This window comes from Pseudogymnoascus verrucosus, assembly GCF_001662655.1.
Source record: "Pseudogymnoascus verrucosus strain UAMH 10579 unplaced genomic scaffold scaffold_8, whole genome shotgun sequence".
NCBI classification, from domain to species: domain Eukaryota; kingdom Fungi; phylum Ascomycota; class Leotiomycetes; order Thelebolales; family Thelebolaceae; genus Pseudogymnoascus; species Pseudogymnoascus verrucosus.
This window is the reverse complement of record NW_017263659.1, coordinates 365,411-385,928: the sequence shown is the minus strand read 5'-3', so window position 1 is coordinate 385,928 and position 20,518 is coordinate 365,411. Positions and strand designations below refer to the sequence as shown.

The 20,518-nt window shown below is 52.3% G+C and overlaps 5 protein-coding genes and 1 non-coding gene across 6 annotated transcripts; 5 read left to right on the top strand and 1 right to left on the bottom strand.

The window, feature by feature from the left end:
- The first annotated feature begins 3,101 nt into the window (after window positions 1-3,101).
- On the top strand, window positions 3,102-6,392 carry HRR25 (serine/threonine protein kinase). Its single transcript, XM_059463460.1, has 4 exons — window positions 3,102-3,741; window positions 4,019-4,580; window positions 4,631-5,189; window positions 5,312-6,392. Exons 1-4 carry the CDS (start codon window positions 3,730-3,732, stop codon window positions 5,322-5,324), a joined length of 1,146 nt encoding a protein of 381 aa, XP_059319935.1. The 5' UTR covers window positions 3,102-3,729; the 3' UTR covers window positions 5,325-6,392.
- Window positions 6,393-7,210: 818 nt separating this feature from the next.
- VE01_02654 lies at window positions 7,211-7,292 on the bottom strand (the record flags this gene model as incomplete). Its single annotated transcript has 1 exon — window positions 7,211-7,292. It is a non-coding gene; the product is annotated as a tRNA-Glu (tRNA).
- A 139-nt stretch (window positions 7,293-7,431) lies between these two features.
- Window positions 7,432-10,840, top strand: SEC21 (coatomer subunit gamma). Its single transcript, XM_018272161.2, has 3 exons — window positions 7,432-7,597; window positions 7,690-10,134; window positions 10,215-10,840. Exons 1-3 carry the CDS (start codon window positions 7,522-7,524, stop codon window positions 10,445-10,447), a joined length of 2,754 nt encoding a protein of 917 aa, XP_018133044.1. The 5' UTR covers window positions 7,432-7,521; the 3' UTR covers window positions 10,448-10,840.
- Window positions 10,841-11,071: 231 nt separating this feature from the next.
- VE01_02652 (uncharacterized protein) lies at window positions 11,072-12,810 on the top strand. Its single transcript, XM_018272160.2, has 3 exons — window positions 11,072-11,637; window positions 11,698-12,377; window positions 12,446-12,810. The coding sequence occupies exons 1-3, from the start codon at window positions 11,187-11,189 to the stop codon at window positions 12,542-12,544; spliced, it is 1,230 nt and encodes a 409-aa protein (XP_018133043.1). The 5' UTR covers window positions 11,072-11,186; the 3' UTR covers window positions 12,545-12,810.
- A 187-nt stretch (window positions 12,811-12,997) lies between these two features.
- VE01_02651 (uncharacterized protein) lies at window positions 12,998-14,625 on the top strand. The gene is made up of 3 exons (XM_018272159.2): window positions 12,998-13,462; window positions 13,517-13,746; window positions 13,845-14,625. Exons 1-3 carry the CDS (start codon window positions 13,274-13,276, stop codon window positions 14,347-14,349), a joined length of 924 nt encoding a protein of 307 aa, XP_018133046.2. The 5' UTR covers window positions 12,998-13,273; the 3' UTR covers window positions 14,350-14,625.
- Window positions 14,626-14,832: 207 nt separating this feature from the next.
- VE01_02650 (uncharacterized protein) lies at window positions 14,833-20,475 on the top strand. The gene is made up of 3 exons (XM_018272158.2): window positions 14,833-15,858; window positions 16,221-19,864; window positions 19,913-20,475. The coding sequence occupies exons 1-3, from the start codon at window positions 15,274-15,276 to the stop codon at window positions 20,148-20,150; spliced, it is 4,467 nt and encodes a 1,488-aa protein (XP_018133045.1). The 5' UTR covers window positions 14,833-15,273; the 3' UTR covers window positions 20,151-20,475.
- The last annotated feature ends 43 nt before the right edge of the window (window positions 20,476-20,518 follow it).

Below are 20,518 nucleotides of genomic sequence, written 5' to 3'. Positions count from 1 at the left end.
TTTTCTTTCTGTAAGTTAAGCGCCGAGCTGTCCGTCGTACTCCACTACACTGCACTACTATATAGATGGCCTATTCACATACCCCGCTCTCATCATGATCCCTACTACTCCCTCCCCTCACCAAGCACCTGCCAAACCACCTCGCAACCACCTTAGCGCAAGCCGCGGAGTGTCGATAACGCCGCAGCCAACGGATCTGCTTATGCTTGTGCTTGTTCTTGGTTGTGCTTGAACTGTGCTGCCCTGGTGGGGTGCGCCCGGGGGGGGGGTTATCAATACTCGCTCTGGTCTAAGCTGCAGTGAGTGCTATATGTGTATCATCGATGCTACTCTGGTCTAATTCGGAATGCTGTATGCACCCTACTCTACTCCACTGTACTCTACTCTACTCAGCAGGAGAGGGGGTCACGGGATACGCAATGAAGCAGGAGCTGTATAGATAAGCTAACCCAAAACCCCAACACAACCCAACCCCTCACGACCGACGGCGGCGCATCTGAGACGCGATCGCCCCCCGTCCCCGGGATGTCTCAGGTCTGGTCTGTTCCAGCGTCATTGAGCGCCGGAGCGGTGTCCGTTGCCCTTGGCCCCAAGTCGGCCCCAACTATCCTTTCCCATCCTACCTATCCTATCCCATTCTACACTCTACCATCCTATCGCACTATACGCAGCAGCGCGACCTATTTAAAGCCATTGCGGCGAGACGCCCGCAGAGGAGCCGGGTGGGATGCCTTGGGTTGGGGCCCAGCGAGTGCGCGCGGCTGCGGGTCTGCATGTGGTTATGTGGTTTGTGGTTGTGGTTATATGTGGTACTACGGTATGGGCGCGTGCGTGCGGTGCGGTGGGAGGGGGTTGCGTTCAGTGGACGGTAGGTGAGTGGTGGTTTTAGATCGTAGCGAGCGGGCCGCCGGAGTGGGGTCTTCGGCCTTTGTCTCTCCTGTGTCCTTGTCTCTGTGTTGGGTTGGGGCTGGGTGCGGAGGAGGGTGATGTTTCGGGGTTTGGAATTCGAGGTACAGCGACGATAGGGGAATGGGGGATGACTGATGACTGTACGTTACGTACGTATAGACGGATCGGATTTTCGGTATTTGTAGAATCACGAGGGGTTTATACGTATGTGTATAAGCTTTTTTTTTTCTGTAAAAAAAGTCCTACCCACGGCACCGCCGCCGCCGCGTACATCATATACGGCATCTCCGTTCGCCACCACCGCACCGCCACGCATCACCGACGGAGGCGCGGACAGGACGAGGACGCATACTTGAGACCACCCCTCGGTAGACCCAGACCCAGCTGGCTAACCACCCAGCCAGACAGACAGGCCCAGCTGGGCTCAGACGCACCGCACCCACCGGGGGAGTTGGGTGCGGCGGTGCGGTGCGGTGGCGGGGCCCAATGGGAGGGGTTGGGTTTGGTATGGTATGGTATGTGTACGGTACTTGGGGAGGGGGAGGCGCGGATGATGGGGGGGAGATGGGGGTTTGTGAGGGATGGGTTTGATGGGCGGGTATGGGTGGGTTTTTATTCCCTCATGTGAGCTCCCTCATGTGAGGAGGTGAGGAAGTAGTGGTGGTGGTGGTGGTTTGGTAGGTTCGTGGGTTAGGGAGGGAGGAGGGAGGGAGATGTGTAAGCCACCCGCCGTCGGGTGTGTGTAGAGAGAGCCCTTTGGTTTACACGATGGGCGTGATTGATGATGGGATGGGTTGCTTATGTGTGTATGTATGGACGCGGACGCGGCGGCGTCTAAAACAGTACACTGCTACTACTGTCACGGCAAAATGGGGACATATGGGAAAGTATATATTGAAGTATATATCGAAAGTATATATCGTATGTACCTACTAACCTGCAAGGTGATGTAGTATGTCTGCCATGCAGTACAGCAGTATAATGACCAGATGCAAGGTATGAAGATATCCGTGATGTTGATGGAAGTAGAAGTAGGCTGAGGCTATACATACCCTGACATCATACCGTATGGCATGGCATACATACCCAGCCTACCTAGGTTGAGGCTATACATACCCCCTCCTAACCCACGCCCTCCCAACCATCGCAGCCGTAGCCGTAGTCGTGGGAGCCACGCTTTGTACTCCGGCAAGGCTAGCTCCAAGGCTTTAAGGCTCCCCCTTCATCCTTCAATCTCAGGGTAAATATGTAACCTCAAAGCCATGAACGGGATGGGATGACAGTGACAGATGAAAGGGGATAGGGGAGAGGCTGTTAAGGGACTATGGTCATGACCGTGACCGTATAGGACAGGAGTAGGGGAAGGGGAATGGCCGCACCCGTACGTACGTAGCTTGCCGCTGTAACATACATCATCATCGTGGTGGCCCTGTGTGGTGGGTGGTGTTGTATGGATGGGATGGTATTGCTCTCGCCCTTTCAACCACACACTAGACGACACGAGCGAGTGCTGAGGGAGGTGTGCGGAGGGATGTAACTGTACTTAGAGAACTGGGTGTAGTGGTACATGCGATGGCATATACTACTAGCCATGGTAGGTGCTATAGTAATAGTACTACTGGGTGGGTGTATGTATAGTTTGCCGCATAATCCTGAAAAAACCTCCTCTTACTTTACTGTATTGTATTGTATGTACGTATGTATCGTATATTGTATGTACTTTCTGAATAAAGGACATCTCTAGATTCACTACTGTAATTAGTAGCATTACAGTCTCTTTGTTATTACTTACCGCTCATACAATCCTCTATACGCATAGTACTGCTATACACATGGTACTGCACACTGCACACACAATACTGTAATACACAAAGAATCATTCCGCCAACGGAGCATTTCAAACTCTCCGAACAAATACAATCAGACACACAAAGATAACTCTCACATCTCACATTCACAATTCACAGCCTGTTGTTCGTTCGTTACAGGTTACATCCATCCATCCATACAGCCCCGGGTTTGTAACTGTACTATAGACATAGACAGTACTATACATTCACCGTTCCCTCTCTCCTCTCTCCTCTCCTCGCTTCTGATCCACTCTCCACTATTCTCCTGCCGCCTGAGCACCGCCTGAACACCGCCTGAGCCTCTAAAACAGCCTCCTTCTTGCCTCTTGCCTGCCTCCTCTCCTCCCTTCTTGCCTCTGCCCACCTAAAAACTAAAAAAAGTCACTCCGCCGCTTACTTACCCTTTCACCACTAAACTCATAAACCCACCCACTACAGCCACCCACTAAACCCACCACCCACCTCTTTCACACTTACAGAAACTACCACCACCACCACCCAGATCCCAATACCCACAGGCCCGCTTCCTTTCTTCTCTTCCCATCCCTCATCCACGCTACTACCCTCACCCACCACCACACTACACTACACTACAACCACACTACTCTAGTTCCATCCAACTCTCCTCCTCTGCTTACCATCGACTACTACTCTTGACATCGTCAACCTCACCGCTTCCTCTCCCCAAAACGAGGCTCTAGAGGTCCTCACTCTCCCACAACATCATCATCAACAACATCACCCCTTCGTCTAACTCCAAAACTTCTTCCTCCCGATACAATACTTCCCTTCCTTCCCATCACACCTTCCGTCAAAAACACACACACCACAACCATCTTCCATCAACCCAGAACCCCCCGCCGCGAGCTCATGCGCGTTGAGTCAACCACGACTTCACCCACCTCAACAGCATATCGAGACTCGTATTGGATCTAGAGATCCGGTACAACAGAGTCCATAGTTATTCAAAATGGCTACTATGGTGAATCCACCCGCTTCCAAGTCGAAATCCAACCCTCTGGTTTATACTCCCTTTCCTCACCCTCCAAACGGGCAATAATCCTTCCCGATACGTGGGGCCTGGCTCGGAGCTGCACAGCCGGTGGTGGTGTCTTTGCTCTCTGCCTCTCAGGAAGGCACACGGCAAAACCCTCACCGTGACTCTGACCCAGTCGTGCTTCTCTTCTGCTCGCTGCAACACGTGTTATATCTCCTCATACTGGTGGACTGATGGCTAACCTGTGGTGTGTGTGCAATAGGATCTCCGTGTAGGTAATAAGTACCGCATCGGCCGTAAGATCGGAAGCGGCAGCTTCGGTGACATCTATCTCGGCACCAACATCATCTCCGGCGAGGAGATCGCCATCAAGCTCGAGAGCGTCAAGGCCAAGCACCCCCAGCTCGAATATGAGGCTCGTGTCTACAAGTCCCTGGCCGGCGGTGTCGGAATCCCCTTCGTGCGCTGGTTCGGGACAGAGTGTGACTACAATGCCATGGTTCTGGATCTCCTCGGTCCCAGTCTGGAGGACCTGTTCAACTTCTGCAACCGCAAGTTCTCGCTGAAGACCGTCCTGCTCCTCGCGGATCAGCTCATCTCGCGTATCGAGTATATCCACGCCAAGTCCTTCATCCATCGTGATATCAAGCCCGACAACTTTCTCATGGGCATTGGAAAGCGTGGCAACCAGGTCAACGTTATCGATTTCGGTCTGGCCAAGAAGTACCGTGACCCCAAGACCCATTTCCACATCCCATACAGAGAGAACAAGAACTTGACTGGTACTGCCCGTTATGCTTCGATCAACACCCATCTTGGTGTCGGTATGTATATATCCAAACCCTTTTACTGTCCAATTCTAACCCCCTCCAAGAGCAGTCTCGCCGTGACGACATGGAGTCCCTCGGATACGTTATGCTTTACTTCTGCCGTGGATCCCTCCCATGGCAGGGACTCAAGGCTGCCACCAAGAAGCAGAAGTACGACCGTATTATGGAGAAGAAGATGACCACCCCGACTGAGGTTCTCTGCCGTGGATTCCCCAACGAGTTCGCCATCTACCTCAACTACACCAGGTCCCTTCGCTTCGACGACAAGCCCGATTACTCCTACCTCCGAAAGATCTTCCGTGACCTCTTCGTCCGTGAGGGTTTCCAGTACGATTACGTCTTCGACTGGACTGTGTACAAGTACCAGAAGAATGCTCAGGCCATTGCCCAGGCGGCTGGTAACACCCCAGGTGCGGAGGAAGATGAGAAGCAGCACCGTACTCGCACTAATGCCGCAACTGCAGGCCAGCCGACGCCTCAGCAGGCATCTACCGCTTCCAAGCCCGGGGCTATCTCTACCACCCGCCGCAAGGTCATGGAGCGTGGCGCCAGCGGAGCCGATACCCCCGAGACGAACCGAGCCGTTGGTGGGAGTGATAGGATGTGAGTGACTTTGCCGAATCCGGTTCCTTGTAAGGAATCTTTTTCCTTTCCTTCGCGTTTGGTGCTTTATTGTCGCTAGCCGCGAGAGGAATACTATGCTGACTGGATGGCTGACGCTACAGTCTCCGCAAATAGGCTTCGCTCCGCCTCCAAGGGTGTTGTGACTAGCACTGGTCTAGGCGCACCTGCCACTTACCGAGTAAAGAGAGATGAACCGTCTACGCAGCAATGGTACTGAAAGTTTTCGTTGGACGACACTCTATACGACTCAAATTCGAGATATTTTGTCTTGGCCCAGAGTCACTCTCGTGGCTAGCATTCGCTTGTCACGGTGTGGCCTGTGTAACAGCTCGATTACACGCACACGCTACTCATATCTTATGAATTGTCTTGTTTCGCAATCGGCTCAGGCTCGACTTTATCGATTATTACATGTCTCGTCAGTTTTGGACTTCATGGCTATTGGCTCGCTCGTTACCTGCACTTGGCAGGGCAATTAACAACGACGAACTGGGCCCCATGAGTTTCAAGCTTTCGAACGGCACTTCGATGGCGTCTGCAACTTTGAAGATCAGCTCGCAATGACACAATCATTGTTACTGTTGACTCCTACTCTGGAGCAACATCGACTTCATTATTACTGAATGGCCATCGATATAACGATACGTAAACAAGAAATCAGGAGAAGCTCGGATCTAGACCTGGCACACGCACACGACCATAACAATTGTCAATCCCCGGCCACGGATGCGCAGCCAGCTACCGACCAGCTTTCCACCAGAAACAGTTTTCGTTTTTATTCTTTCATGTTTTTTATTTCTTTTGCGCGAATAGTTATTTCCCAGCGTGGCGCTCCCCCGCCCCTTGACTTTAATACGACGGAAGCGGAAAGCAGAACTTCGTCCAGGAAAGGGGTGCATTCAACAGGGAGCAACACTGTCATTCACGCCACCCTACGTCTTGTCTCATTCCAAACCCCCACCACTCACTTGAACATATGGATATGTGGAGCTTGTCAATATCAAGAGGGGAAAGCGCGGATATTTACTGGAATGGCAGCCGGCTTGTGGGGAGGTCTCTTTATTTGTTTTGCTTTTTTATTTGGTCATGCACAACGTTTCCTTAGCTAGCCATTCATTTTATGTTTTCGATCAGGGAGGAGAGGCAGGTGCAAGGGAGAGGGTAGCGCGGGGGGCGCCAGGGGGGGGGGAGTAGGATAGAGGCGGGTTGGCGTGTAGAGTCGATTGATAATGGCCCTTCTTGTCTCGACTGGCTTTCTTCTTTTTCCCTTCGCGACTTTTTGCAACTATCAATCAATCAATGCTCTGTCAGGGAATATTTTTTTTGCACACACGCTACTCTACTTCCATTATGCTTTTCCGAGAGGATGAAGGGGAAGGGAGGGGTTATTTGTTGGACCTGGGGCTGGAGAGCGGGTCGCGCAAGCGTGGTTGCCTTCCTTCCTTTTTTTAAGGGGGGGAGGGTGGCGGCGCTGTGTGTTTGTCTACTGCTTGACGGTTCTGGGTGTGGCTGAATTGAAAAATTGCTTTTATACTTTTTATTGTTTTTATTGTTGACTTGTGTGTGGTTTTGATGCATGTGATATTGATGTGGCGTGATGTGATGTGTGACGCATACCATTTGTGACATGTTCCCTTCATTCTGATGTGTGATTAATCGGGGTATCATTGTCACCTCAGGGTAATAGTAGGGTGTAGGGGAAAGATAGACAAGGGGATATTTTAATGGTAAATTATTAGCTAAAGTACTTGGTTTTTAAAATAATTATAAGGTGTATATATATTTTGTAATAGGGGTATTTTCTAGACCGATGGTTTTTATAGATTATTAGAATTGTGGGATCAAAAAAGCTGATTTACGTACCTCTACAAACAAGCATTGATATACCAAAACAAGATATAAGTAGCGTAGTAGCTAGAAAAGAAGGTAAACCAGACCATGATGAATTTCAGATGAATGAGAAAAATATAATTATATCAAAAAGGCAAAAAAAAGAATAATTCCGGTACCGGGAATCGAACCCGGGGCTACCCGGCTCCAAATTTGAAAGCGGGTTATGTTAACCCCTACACTATACCGGAGGGATAATCTTAAAGAGACGAGCCTATTTGTAGTACACATTCATCATACAAAACCAGAGCTCCAAATGCCAAGAGTTCCTCGCCTAATTATGGGTGGCCCACTGGATACTGGCGACGTCGCGACATTCCAGGGCGGCCCATACCGCCAGACCATTTCCGCAAGTTTACGGCGCCTCACACACCCCTCTAAACTTGCCAATTCGTGACGCTGGGGAGCATACCTCATCATCATGAGTTACAGCAAGAAAGACGAAGATGGAGACCAGGCCCTCATGAAGGTGGACCGCACCTCCGTCTTCCAAGAAGGTGAGGAAGACAGCTTGAGCTTAGCCCCCCCCTCGAACACACCCCCCCGAGAGCTCTTCCCCTTTAGCTAACCAACTGTCCGCCGCACGCAGCACGATTATTCAATTCCTCTCCCATCCAACCGCGAAGATGTCGAATCCTCCTGACCAAGATCGCCCTCCTCCTCTACACGGGGGAGAAGTTCCCCACCAACGAAGCTACGACGCTCTTCTTCGGCATCTCAAAGCTCTTCCAGAACAAAGATGCCAGTCTCCGCCAGATGGTGCTCCTCGTCATCAAGGAGCTCGCCAACTCCGCCGAGGACATCATCATGGTCACCAGCACAGTCATGAAGGACACCGGCGGCGGCACAGACGCCATCTACCGCCCTAACGCCATCAGAGCTCTCTGCCGCATCATCGACTCCACAACAGTCCAGAGCATCGAGCGAGTCATGAAGACCGCAATCGTCGATAAGAACCCCTCCGTCTCAGCCGCCGCACTCGTCTCCTCATACCACCTCCTCCCCATCGCCCGCGACGTCGTGCGGCGCTGGCAATCCGAGACTCAGGAGGCAGCAGCGACGACCAAGTCGTCCGGCGGATTCTCGCTGGGCTTCAGCTCCTCCGCTTCCGCGATGCCGGTTAATAACTCGACCATGACGCAGTACCATGCTATTGGCCTCCTGTACCAGATGCGCGTTCACGACCGCATGGCGCTGGTGAAGATGGTGCAGCAGTTTGGCGTAGCGGGCGCGGTCAAGAACCAGGCTGCGATCGTGATGCTGGTTCGTCTTGCTGCGCAGCTTGCGGAGGAGGACCCGGCGCTGAGGAAGCCGATGATGGTGCTGCTTGATGGGTGGCTGAGGCATAAGAGCGAGATGGTGAATTTCGAGGCTGCGAAGGCCATCTGCGATATGCGTGATGTTACGGATGCGGAGTGCATCCAGGCGATTCATGTGTTACAGCTTTTCCTCACCTCGCCAAGGGCCGTCACGAAATTTGCGGCTATTCGCATTCTGCATAACTTTGCGACGTTCAAGCCGCAGGCGGTTAACCCGTGTAACCCGGATATCGAGCTGCTTATCTCGAATAGCAATAGGTCGATTGCGACGTTTGCTATTACGACGCTGCTGAAGACGGGGAATGAGGCGAGTGTGGATAGGTTGATGAAGCAGATCTCGGGGTTCATGTCGGAGATTACGGATGAGTTCAAGATTACCATTGTGGAGGCGATTCGCACGCTCTGCTTGAAGTTCCCGAATAAGCAGGCGGGTATGCTTGCTTTCCTCAGTGGCATCCTCCGCGATGAGGGCGGATATGAGTTCAAGCGTGCGGTGGTGGAGAGTATGTTCGACCTCATCAAGTTCGTCCCTGAGTCGAAGGAGGATGCTCTTGCGCACCTCTGCGAGTTCATCGAGGACTGCGAGTTCACGAAGCTAGCTGTCCGTATCCTGCACTTACTCGGATTGGAGGGTCCCAAGACTTCCCAGCCGACAAAGTACATCCGCTACATCTACAACCGCGTCGTCCTTGAGAACGCCGTGGTGCGCGCTGCTGCCGTTACGGCCCTAGCCAAGTTCGGCGTCGGACAGAAGGACCCAGAAGTCAAGCGCAGTGTCACAGTTCTACTTACCCGCTGCCTAGACGACGTCGACGACGAGGTCCGCGATCGCGCTGCGCTCAACCTGCGTCTTATGACCGAGCCGGACGAGATGGCGGACCGCTTCATCAAGAACGAGAATATGTTCTCGTTACCGTACTTTGAGCACCAGCTTGTGATGTACGTGACAGCGGAGGATAAGTCGGTATTCGATAACCCCTTCGACGTCTCCACCATCCCCGTCGTCACCAAGGAGCAGGCCGATGCGGAAGATCGCACTAAGAAACTCACCACCGCGACGCCGACGCTCAAGGCGCCCAAGGCCGGACCGACGAAGACCGCGCCGTCTGGTGCGGAGGCTCTGGCGTCGGCGACGGAGGCGGCGCAGAAGTACTCGCAACAGCTTCTTGCTATCCCGGAGATGAAGAGCTACGGCCCGCTGCTCAAGTCGTCGCCTGTTGTTGAGCTGACGGAGTCGGAGACGGAATACGTTGTTGGAGTCATCAAGCACATCTTCAAGGAGCACATCGTCTTACAATACGAGATCAAGAATACGCTCCCCGACACGGTTTTGGAAGAGGTATCTGTCCTGGCTACGCCCTCGGATGAGGACGAGCTGGAGGAGGACTTCATTATCCCCGCGCCAAAGCTGGTTACGGACGAGCCTGGCACGGTCTACGTGTCGTTCAGGAAGGTGGCGGGGGAGAGTGCGTTCGTGGCTAGCAGCTTTACGAATATTCTCAAGTTCACGTCCAAGGAGATTGATCCCACGAACGGCGAGCCGGAGGAGACGGGTTACGATGATGAGTACCAGGTTGAGGATCTGGAGCTGACGGGCACGGATTATGTGACGCCGGCGTTTGCGGGGAACTTTAATCATATCTGGGAGCAGGTGGGCGCGGCGGGGGAGGAGGAGGAGGAGACGCTGCAGTTTAGTGGGGTTAAGAGTATTGCTGGTATGTTTATCTCCCCTTCCACCAAAACCCCTTACACCTATCTATCTATGAGAGAGAAAGAGAAACTAACAAAACAACAGACGCAACCGAACAACTCACACGCACCCTCTCCCTCCAACCCCTCGACGGCACAGACGTCCCCGTCAACACCACCACGCACACCCTCAAGCTGTTCGGCAAGACCGTCACGGGCGGACGCGTCGTGGCGAATATCAGGATGGCGTACTCGACTAAGTCGGGCGTGACTTCGAAGCTGACGGTGCGCGCCGAGGAGGAGGGCGTCGCGGCGCTGGTTATTGGGAGTGTGGCTTAAACCCGGCGTGGGGGTGGAAAAGAAGGGGGGTCTAGATTTTTTTGGGCTCTCTCGTAATGGGAGGTGAGCCTGGAGAGGTGGGGTGGAATGGGATTGAATCGGATGGAGGGATGGATGGATGGAGTAGATAGCGAATTTGATGTTTTTATGTCTTATATGGAATGGGGATGACTATAGGGGTACGATGTGAGAATGGATAGGGTCTGAGCGCCGGGGGGTGGCAGATTGGATTGATGGGTGACGGGTGGCCGCATGCGGCTGGTCTAGGGGGTCACAAAAGGTTATATTGGCTTTGTTAGATGTTGACCAAAGAAATTAAACGTGCATGGTGAGGAATTTCCGCATGTAGCAATGACACGGGGTTTGAAGTTGTGAAACTACAGGCGTGCTGAGTGTTTATGCCTTTATCGTTCGTATATGTACAATGGGCATATATGTAAATTCTAATATACAAAAAGGGGAACTTGATCTAAAAGTATTGTTTCTATTTACTTTGTTGGCAAAAAGGTAAAGCTTCCAAGAAAATGATATCGATCGAGTCTTGGACCTGGAGAGTGGGTCAAGAGCCACCAAGGACCCTGTACAGTGACGTACCTGTCTCCAAGAAATTAAACAAAAACCTCTCGAGGTCGTCAACAGAACGCGCTTTCTCCCCTCCCCCCCTAACCAACGTCCCCTCAACATCCACATCGCCCTCCCCTATCGTACCACGGCTTAAACCCCGTCCCATACCTGCAAGATGGTGTACGTGCGCCAGGAAAAGCTTCCCGGCCTCAAGAAATACAAGTACAACGGCGTAGACCACTCGCTCCTCTCGCGCTACGTCCTCAAGCCCTTCTACACCAACTTCGTCATCAAGTGCTTCCCGCTATGGATGGCGCCAAACCTGATCACGCTGACGGGGTTTTCGTTCGTGGTGGTTAATGTCCTGACGCTGCTGTGGTACACGCCGAGTCTCGACCAGGACTGTCCGAGCTGGGTGTATTATTCGTGGGCGGTTGGGTTGTTCCTATACCAGACGTTCGATGCGGTTGATGGGACGCAGGCACGGCGCACGAGGCAGAGCGGGCCGTTGGGGGAGCTGTTCGATCATGGTGTCGACGCGGTGAATACCAGTCTTGAAGTTCTCGTTTTCGCCGCGAGCCAGAATCTCGGGATGGGATGGAAGACTGTCATGGTTCTCTTTGGATGTAAGCCTTCTCCCCCCCCACCCCCCTTATCTCTACAATTTATCTAACCTCCCACCCCAGCTCTCCTAACCTTCTACGTCCAAACCTGGGACGAGTACCACACCAAGACCCTAACACTCGGCCTCGTCTCCGGCCCCGTCGAAGGCCTCGTCATGCTCTGCCTCGTCTACGCATTCACCGGCTACGTTGGCGGCGGCAGCTTCTGGCAACAATCCACGTTTGCCGCGCTGCACGTCCCCAAGTACGCTTTCATCCCGGATATCATCTATAACATGCACTGGGACGAGTGGTACATGGTCCAAGGCGGGCTGGTGCTAACCTACAACACCATCTCAGCCGCCCAGAACGTCGTCCGTATTCGTCGGGAGCGCGGACAGCGATCGCGCGTCGCGCTGCTGGGACTGATCCCCTTTTTTGTGACGTGGACGCTTATCCCGACGTACCTGTATCTGCAGCCGGTGATCTTGAACGAGCATCTCGTGCCGTTCGTCTTCTTCGCTGGGCTGGTGAATGCGTACTCCGTCGGGCAGATGATCACAGCGCACTTGGTGCAGTTGGACTTCCCGTACTACAATGTGCTGATACTGCCGCTGGCGTATGGGGTGTTTGACTCGCTGGGACCGGTGCTGCAGGAGCATGTTGGGGTTGGGTGGCCGAGCGCGCTGGGCGATGGGGTGTACCAGGTTGCGTATCTGTTCTGTATGCTTGGGTGTGCTATTGGGGTTTATGGAAGCTTTGTGGTAAGTTTTTTTTCACTCTCTCTGGTGGGGGTTTCTTGGCGGAGGATGGTGTACTAATCTGTGTGCAGGTTGATGTGATTGTCACTATTTGCGATTACCTTGATATCTGGTGCCTTACCATCAAGCACCCCTATCATGAGGGCGACGAGCTGAAGAAGCAGTCGTAGAGAGGGGGCGAGGGGGCCAGTTATGCAAAGATTGTATAGAGAGCTGGTTATGATTGGCAATGCGGCGGCTGTATTGTGTTGATGAAGCATGTAAGACTACAGATTGGATAAGTGTTCGGCCACCGAGGCAAGGCATGAGATAGGATTTTCTGGTTGCCGGCACGGAACTATGGGTTTATGCACTTTTTTACGACTATGCGATGAGGAATGGTGGACGGTGGTGGACTAATAGGAGGAAATATTAATACCCAGACTTTTTGAAAGTGTTAATTGCTTGTTGCTTGAATGATGCTCTATTGTGTGTGTTGCTGCGCCTCAAACATGACAAACATTCATTTATGCCGTAACCCGTAACCCGCCGTTGGGGCGGGACGGTTTAGTATCTGTGCTGAATAGCGGTACTGTATCTGGTATCTTGGTGGAGCTTCCCCACGAAATAAGTATATGTCAGCATCTAAATCCCCGATCTACAGAGAAAGAGTGTATATTTCTTGTATTATAGACCTGTGAATAGGCTGAATAAGAGGTTGCACATCCCGTATTCTGGACTGCCGTCCTTAAGTTCTGGTTCGCCCAATAACCAAGAGAGGTTTTGTCGGCGTGTAGGCGCCTTGATTTAAGCCCCGATCGATCAGGACCACCACCCACACCGACAGAAATCTCGCCGAAACCTCACCCCATACGGACAACTAAGCCTTCATCAAGAGATTACACACCTACGCCGTGGACATGGGAAACATGGCAGGCTACGACGACAACAAAGCAAAGGTGCTGAACGGCCACCTCCAGTTCCCACCAAACATGGACTACAACTACTATGCGAATGCGAACCCGCAGCCGTACCAATTCATGGGCCTCCCACCCACGCCCTCCCGCTCAAACATCAATGGCGACGACTTTGGCAACGGCTCGCCACCGGTTAGTATCCTCCCTCTATGTGATGGATAGGGCCACGCTGACAGTTTACCCAAGGAGGCGTTCGAGCAGTTCCAAACTTTCGACGCTTACAATCACTTCGATGCGCACGGAGCAGCGCAACCCCCGACCCCGCAATCTCAGCACCAGTCCTCTGGCGGGAACACAAACGATAGCCATGATGGCGGCTCCGAGACGCTCAATTCGGAGCAGCGACAGGCGAGTAATAGTGATGATGAGGATATGACACCCGCGCAGTCCCGGCGGAAGGCTCAGAATCGCGCTGCGTAAGCAACTCACCCCGCCCTACCCACCTACACCCCCCCGCGCTCAATGCCGAGGAGTGGGTGAGCTCGAATCGTACTGACAAGTCGTCCGGACACAGACAACGCGCATTCCGCGAGCGCAAGGAGCGACATGTTAAGGAGCTGGAGGAGCAGGTCGCGGAGCTGAAGAAGGAGAGCTCGAGTTTCGCTACTCAGAACGAGATTCTGCGCCTAAACCTGCAGAAGGTGTCGACGGAGAATGAGATCCTCAAAGCTACATCGTCGAACCACCAGGGCGAGACGCTAGTCTCGAGTACGGGCCCGCTGCGCTACTCGCCGACGGACTTTTATACCGAGCTCCTGCAGCCGCATGAGAATAAGACGATAAGCCACCGCATTGTGACAGACCCTGTGAGCGGGGGACGGCTGCTGGCGGCGGCGGCGTCGTGGGATTTTATCATCTCGCATCCGTTGGCGAAGCAGGGGGTTGTGGATATCCCGGCTGTTAGTGAGAAGCTGAAGTCGAAGGCGAAGTGTGATGGGCAGGGGCCGGTGTTTGCGGAGGGGGATATTGTGGCGGCGATCGAGGATAGCGTGGTGGGGGATGGGGATGAGCTGTTATGATGCGTTTATGAAGGGGAGGGAATGGATGCTTATGACTGATTGACTGACTGGGAGTATGAGGTTGAATTGGGGAATTTGGAGTTCTGTGTCACTGCTGGCTGGCTTTGTTTGCCTGGTTTATGGGTTTGGTGGGTAGCTGGATTCTGAATGCTATTTGGTCGATGCATTTGGCTGTATGCACTGTCTTTTTTTCAACATACAAAAGCTACGATGCTAGCTGTTCGATGGATATAAGCTACCGATATTACGTAGGTGTCTAGGGAGTATAAATATGATATGAATGTATATTTCTTCACATATATATATTATAGATGAGTGCTTCTGTTTGGAAATATCAATATCAATATAAAGACCTGGGCCTTCGATGCCAAGGATCAGTTGCTGTGGCTGATAAGGGCCGATAGATACCCCCAAAGATGGGTCGGGACCAATCGATTTGCGCTTGATCAGCCTCACATATGATGCGTGCGTGACCTCCCATCCCGAGTACACTACTACGTACGCTCTGCTGCACCACCACCACCACCCTGGCGCCGATGTCTTTACCGCCAGCCTCTTTGAATTTCCCTCGTTTTTGAACATCTCTAGAATATTATATCTTTCGACGTATAAAAAGTCTCTAATACCGTTCTATCCTAATCAGATAATCGCCTCACCCCGGCTCGGCCAACTTCCACATAATTTACCCGCTGGAACCGCCGCTCCCTCCACCGCAATTCCTCGGCATCGCTGTAGCGTTTGTGGTGAAGCTTATTGACGTGGCCAGGCCCAACGTCACCCTCGACCGGCCCTTCGAATAACAGCAGGACCGTGTTGGACTTCGACAGCCGCTCCAGAGAGATACGATCGAGCCGAGCAGAAGCCTCCTATCCAACAGACGAGCTCATGTCGCAATAAGACCAGAGGACCGGCTGGCCAGGCACAATGACGGCTGTAGCACTGCAACAGAGAAACCCACCACGACAGCAGTATAACCCGCGGCAATCCAACAGGAGCCAACCGCAGACGCCCCAGAGCCAGAGCTACACGCAGTCCAACAACCAACATATCCCATCCTCATCCACCGCCAGCGCGTCGGGCTCGAATGGCGCCGTGAGCACCGCTTCTTCTGGATCCGCGACGTACAACGAACAACCGAGGAGAACGGGGGGGGCAAATGGCGCGTCGACAGACATGATGCCACACCCGACAACGAATGGCGAATCCTCGCGCGCAAATGGAAATGGAGCGCGGAGGTTGTCTGATGTAGAAATCCAGACGCACCACAGGAGGAACCAGAGCTCATCAGCCCTCCCGCGACCAAACGGCTCTCGCGAAGGATCGGAGACGAGCCAAGATGCGAGCCGGAGGAGACCGAAACCGCTTCTGAAGCGGTCAAAGAGCGATTATGGCCCACGAGGCGGGGATGAGGTGGAGGATAATAATGACACTGATACGTCGGATTGGGGCGCACGACATGGGTTTGAAGGACATTATGCTTCCGAGGAATATGTGTCGCAACTAGCTAATGTGAGTCGCGCCTGCCATTTTCTGTTTCACCCGATCCATGGTTATGTCATATGAGGGTTGCAAAGAATCCAGGCTTTTAAAGCTCTATCAACGGTTTGCGCGCATCAAGCGCTGCGCTGCATGCCATGGAGACTTTTGGTATAAGTGTAGAGTTTGCTGGTGTCTTTTCTGTTATCCCATTTTTTGGTCCTGCGAGCCCTCATAAGTCCCCACCGAGATGTTATCACATTGAGGGCATCCAGGATCTCAAAGAACCAAAACCATGTTGTGTCCTGCCAGCCTATCCTGCCTCAGGATATACACTGATATTGGACCCAAAACCGACGGTGGTGGACGGACAGAATGCTAATGGGATATTACAGAACTGGTATATGTACTTTACAGATAAACGCCACGAATCTACAGGCAACCCGCGACCCTTGAATTATGAACTACAAGATTGGCGCATGAAGGATAGATTGAAGACCGTATCTGCTGCGCTTGCCGTCTGCTTGAATATTGGAGTTGAACCACCGGATCAGTTGAAGACGACGCCCGGCGCAAAGCTTGAAGCATGGTCGGACCCGACAACGATGCCAGTGCAGAAGGCACTGGAAACTATAGGAAAAGCCCTGCAAACACAATACGAGACTCTCGCTATACGGACACGTTATAAGCAGTATCTCGATCCGTCAATCGAAGAAACAAAGAAATTCTGTGTCTCGCTGCGTCGAAATGCCAAGGACGAGCGTGTGCTGTTTCATTACAACGGACACGGCGTGCCAAAGCCAACAGCTTCGGGAGAAATCTGGGTCTTCAACAAGAATTATACTCAGTATATTCCGGTGTCATTGTACGATTTACAACAGTGGCTCCAAGCACCCACCTTCTTTGTCTGGGATTGCTCAGACGCAGGCAACATCCTCGCCAACTTCCATCGCTTTGTAGAGAAGCATGAGCAAGAAGAGGCTGATGCTCTTGCGAAGGATCCAAGCACCGTTGTGTCAAATTTCCGCCCCTACATCCATCTTGCAGCATGTGGTGTGAAAGAGAACCTGCCCACAAACCCAGCCCTCCCTGCCGACATCTTTACCTGCTGCCTCACAACACCAATTGAGATGGCCCTCTGGTTCTTCGTCCTGCAGAACCCATTACCCTCAAATATCACACCCGAAAGGGCAAAGAAGCTTCCGGGTCGACTGCAAGAGCGAAGGACGCCATTAGGAGAACTGAATTGGATCTTCACTGCCATTACGGATACCATTGCATGGACGACTTTGCCACGTCCGTTGTTCCGCAAGTTCTTCCGTCAAGACCTTATGGTCGCGGCATTATTCAGGAATTTCTTGTTGGCCCAGAGGGTAATGCACCATTATGGATGTCATCCTCAGTCATACCCCGAGCTTCCGGATACCCATCAGCATCCGTTATGGGAGAGCTGGGATCTCGCGGTTGATATGGCACTGGCCCAACTGCCAATGCTTGAAGAGAAGGAAGCAGGCATCCGACCTGATTATGAATTCGTTAATTCGACCTTCTTCACGGAGCAGTTGACGGCTTTCGACGTTTATCTCACACAGGGAGCAGTGACACATAAGCCTCCGGACCAGCTTCCAGTTGTTCTTCAGGTCCTCCTCAGTCAGCAGCACAGAGTACGGGCACTGATTCTGCTTGGGAAGTTCCTGGATATGGGACCATGGGCTGTCAACCTTGCGCTAAGCATAGGAATCTTCCCTTACGTCCTGAAGCTACTTCAATCCGCAGCTACAGAACTGAAGCCCGTGATGGTTTTCATCTGGACCCGAGTACTGGCTGTCGACCTCTCGTGCCAGCAGGATTTGCTGAAAGACAGTGGGTATAACTACTTTTCAAGCATTCTGAAACCAACTGAAGGACTTCCTGTCGTCGACAGCTTGGAGCATAAGGCTATGTGCGCCTTCATTTTAGCGATGCTTTGCAATGGTTACCGGCAAGGACAGAACGTCTGTAACCAGACCGAGATCATGAGTCTCTGCTTAACACATCTGCAAAACCAAGACAACCCGTTATTACGGCAGTGGGCATGTCTATGTATCAGCCAGCTGTGGAATGACCTTCCAGAGGCGAAGTGGAGAGGCATCAGGGAGAATGCGCATCAGAAGCTGTGCACTCTTGTCAAGGACAACTGCTGTGAGGTGCGTGCGGCAATGCTGTACGCCATAACAACCTTTCTCGGAATTCCGGACCTTACCGACGAGGTTGCGAGGATTGAAGAGCAGATTACCTGGACAGTAACCGATATGGCCAACGATGGCAATGCCATGGTCCGAAAAGAGTTACTTGTATACATGTCCAAGTACGTTAAGCGCTACGAGAGCAAGTTCCTCGTCGCGGCATACGAGCAATTGCAAGAGGAAAAGGAATACCTTCAATTCCCACCGACCGATGATGGCAACGATCACAAGATGGGTCTTCATTATGTCCGTGCCGAGCATCGCAATGCGGATGGGACCGTGAAGGCTTCTGCTCATGGAGTGTCGCATAATACAATTTTCGCTGTGGTATGGAAGCATGTTCTCATAATGGCTGCCGACCCACATCCAGAAGTCCAGAGAAATGCAACAATTGTCGTCGATTATATCCACCTAAAGCTTCTGGAATCCCCGCTGAGCTCTCGATCGCAAGCACTAGTCGATGAGATTCTTGTCCTTTCTCGCCGAGCCTTCACTCCTTATGCACAGCCAGCAACTGAACAGAGGCCAAGCACCCCTAAGCAGCAGTATGAAACCGCCACGCCACCTTCTACACAGCAGGGGCTTCTGAAGCGCACTGCGAGTTATTTGTTTACCTTGCCGTTTGGAGGCTCTAGTGCTGAATCGTCACCTACTGATTCGATGAGAGGGCCGCCTAAATCCCCTGGCCTTAACCGCAATTCACTGCCTGTCCGGGGCCGTGTACCAGCTGATTGGAACGCGCCACCAGAACAGAATGATACGACGTCAACTCCAGGCACCTACCGTGCGGCAAAGGAACCACTCTCTGGAGGCTACGAGCCGCGGAAACTGACCGAAGCACCAGTCATCCCATTGAAGAGTAATTTCCTGGAGTGGTCGATCGAGTACTTTAGGGAACCTCAGATGAAGTCAAGTGAGGCGGAGGAGCCTGGAAGCACTGATTATAATGAGCGACTTTGGCGGAGATCACGAAATGAATCGATATTGAGAGAGACGCAGCCCCAGAAAGAGGTTGCTGAAAGCGGCAAATGGTCAAATCCCAGTGGATTCTTCAACAATGGCAGCCAGCCAACGAAGATGACCATGCATCAGTTCGAGGATCATCTTGCAGTGTCAGATGACCGTGATACGGTTTGCATTTGGGACTGGAAGAAACAGGACCGCCTTGCTCGTTTCTCGAACGGTAACCCAGAGGGGTCGAAGATTAGCGACCTGAAGTTCATCAATGAGGATGACCAGGCATTTTTAATGACCGGTTCGTCAGATGGTGTTATTCGAATCTACAGGAATTATGATTCGGATAAGAAGGTCGAACTGGCATCAGCGTGGCGAGCTCTCACACACATGGTACCCAGTAATGTGAACTCGGGCATGGTGTTTGACTGGCAACAAGTGAGTGGGAAACTCATTGTTGCTGGCGACGTCAAAGTCATTCGCGTATGGGCTGCTGGGCCAGAAGTCTGCGTCAGCGACATCAATGCTCGATCTGGATCATGTGTTACATCTCTAACATCAGATCAAATGACGGGCAATATCTTCGTCGCTGGCTTTGGAGATGGTGCGGTCCGAGTATTCGATACTCGAGAGAGGCCACAAACAGCCATGGTGAAGAAGTGGAAGGATGATTCGGATCGGGACTGGGTTCGGTCAGTTCATATGCAGCGAGGTGGCCAGAGAGAGCTTTTGTCAGCGAGCCGGAATGGCAAAGTGAAGCTTTGGGATATCCGTATGGATAAGCCGCTGCGGATAATACAGGCGACAACGGATGTGCTGCGCACCGCGAGTACGCATGAGCACCTTCCCGTCTTTGCTGTGTAAGTTGTACCTATCCCTAACTAAGTTCATTGCTAATATTTTTCGAGTGGAACGGCACGCCATACGGTTAAGGTTTTCAATTTCGACGGCCAACAACTATCAAGGATCGAACCTTACTCTGGGTTCCTCACTGCTAACCGTAGTTCGCCAATCTCAGCTACGGCTTTCCACCCCCACCGAATGATGCTAGCTGCAGCATCGAAACGAGACAATAACATCAATCTGTTCACCTGCGAGGATAGGAAGGGCGGCGAGCTCGACTTGAATGGAAACGGGCATATGTGACCCCCGGCGACGACCAGCTAGATTTGCAATTTTTTTCGAGTTTTTAACGTGCCCCTTGGCATAGCTTTGGTTTAGTCGGGATGCATGCATGCAGGCTTATGGGCCTCTTTGAGGAAGTGCTTCTAATACGTGTATTTTATATTCGAGGATTGCTCGAACTCGAAGGGCGGGACTTCTGTGGCGGATATAGCTCTTGTTTCTGTGCGGGATAACCAGGAGGGAGTATGCCGGCGTTTTTTAGGAGACGGGAGTTGTACTTGCTAGTTTAGCTGTTTGGTAGCCAGGCCGCCTTACATTAATGCTGTATGTTTGAGTTGTCTCCTGAATAATTACCCCTTGTGACGTGGAGTCTGTAGATTTGTCCTCAA

Excerpts from the sequence above, each read along its gene's own strand:
- VE01_02650 (XM_018272158.2), top strand. The coding sequence starts at position 15,274 with ATGACGGCTGTAGCACTGCAACAGAGAAACCCACCACGACAGCAGTAT. Across the intron at positions 15,859-16,220 it reads ATGTGTCGCAACTAGCTAAT|AACTGGTATATGTACTTTAC; the intron begins GTGAGTCGCGCC and ends GGGATATTACAG. Across the intron at positions 19,865-19,912 it reads CACCTTCCCGTCTTTGCTGT|TGGAACGGCACGCCATACGG; the intron begins GTAAGTTGTACC and ends ATATTTTTCGAG.
- VE01_02652 (XM_018272160.2), top strand. The coding sequence starts at position 11,187 with ATGGTGTACGTGCGCCAGGAAAAGCTTCCCGGCCTCAAGAAATACAAG. Across the intron at positions 11,638-11,697 it reads TGTCATGGTTCTCTTTGGAT|CTCTCCTAACCTTCTACGTC; the intron begins GTAAGCCTTCTC and ends CTCCCACCCCAG. Across the intron at positions 12,378-12,445 it reads GGGTTTATGGAAGCTTTGTG|GTTGATGTGATTGTCACTAT; the intron begins GTAAGTTTTTTT and ends ATCTGTGTGCAG.
- HRR25 (XM_059463460.1), top strand. Across the intron at positions 4,581-4,630 it reads CAACACCCATCTTGGTGTCG|AGCAGTCTCGCCGTGACGAC; the intron begins GTATGTATATAT and ends ACCCCCTCCAAG.
- SEC21 (XM_018272161.2), top strand. The coding sequence starts at position 7,522 with ATGAGTTACAGCAAGAAAGACGAAGATGGAGACCAGGCCCTCATGAAG. Across the intron at positions 7,598-7,689 it reads CACCTCCGTCTTCCAAGAAG|CACGATTATTCAATTCCTCT; the intron begins GTGAGGAAGACA and ends CGCCGCACGCAG. Across the intron at positions 10,135-10,214 it reads TGGGGTTAAGAGTATTGCTG|ACGCAACCGAACAACTCACA; the intron begins GTATGTTTATCT and ends ACAAAACAACAG.
- VE01_02651 (XM_018272159.2), top strand. The coding sequence starts at position 13,274 with ATGGGAAACATGGCAGGCTACGACGACAACAAAGCAAAGGTGCTGAAC. Across the intron at positions 13,463-13,516 it reads TTGGCAACGGCTCGCCACCG|GAGGCGTTCGAGCAGTTCCA; the intron begins GTTAGTATCCTC and ends AGTTTACCCAAG. Across the intron at positions 13,747-13,844 it reads AAGGCTCAGAATCGCGCTGC|ACAACGCGCATTCCGCGAGC; the intron begins GTAAGCAACTCA and ends GTCCGGACACAG.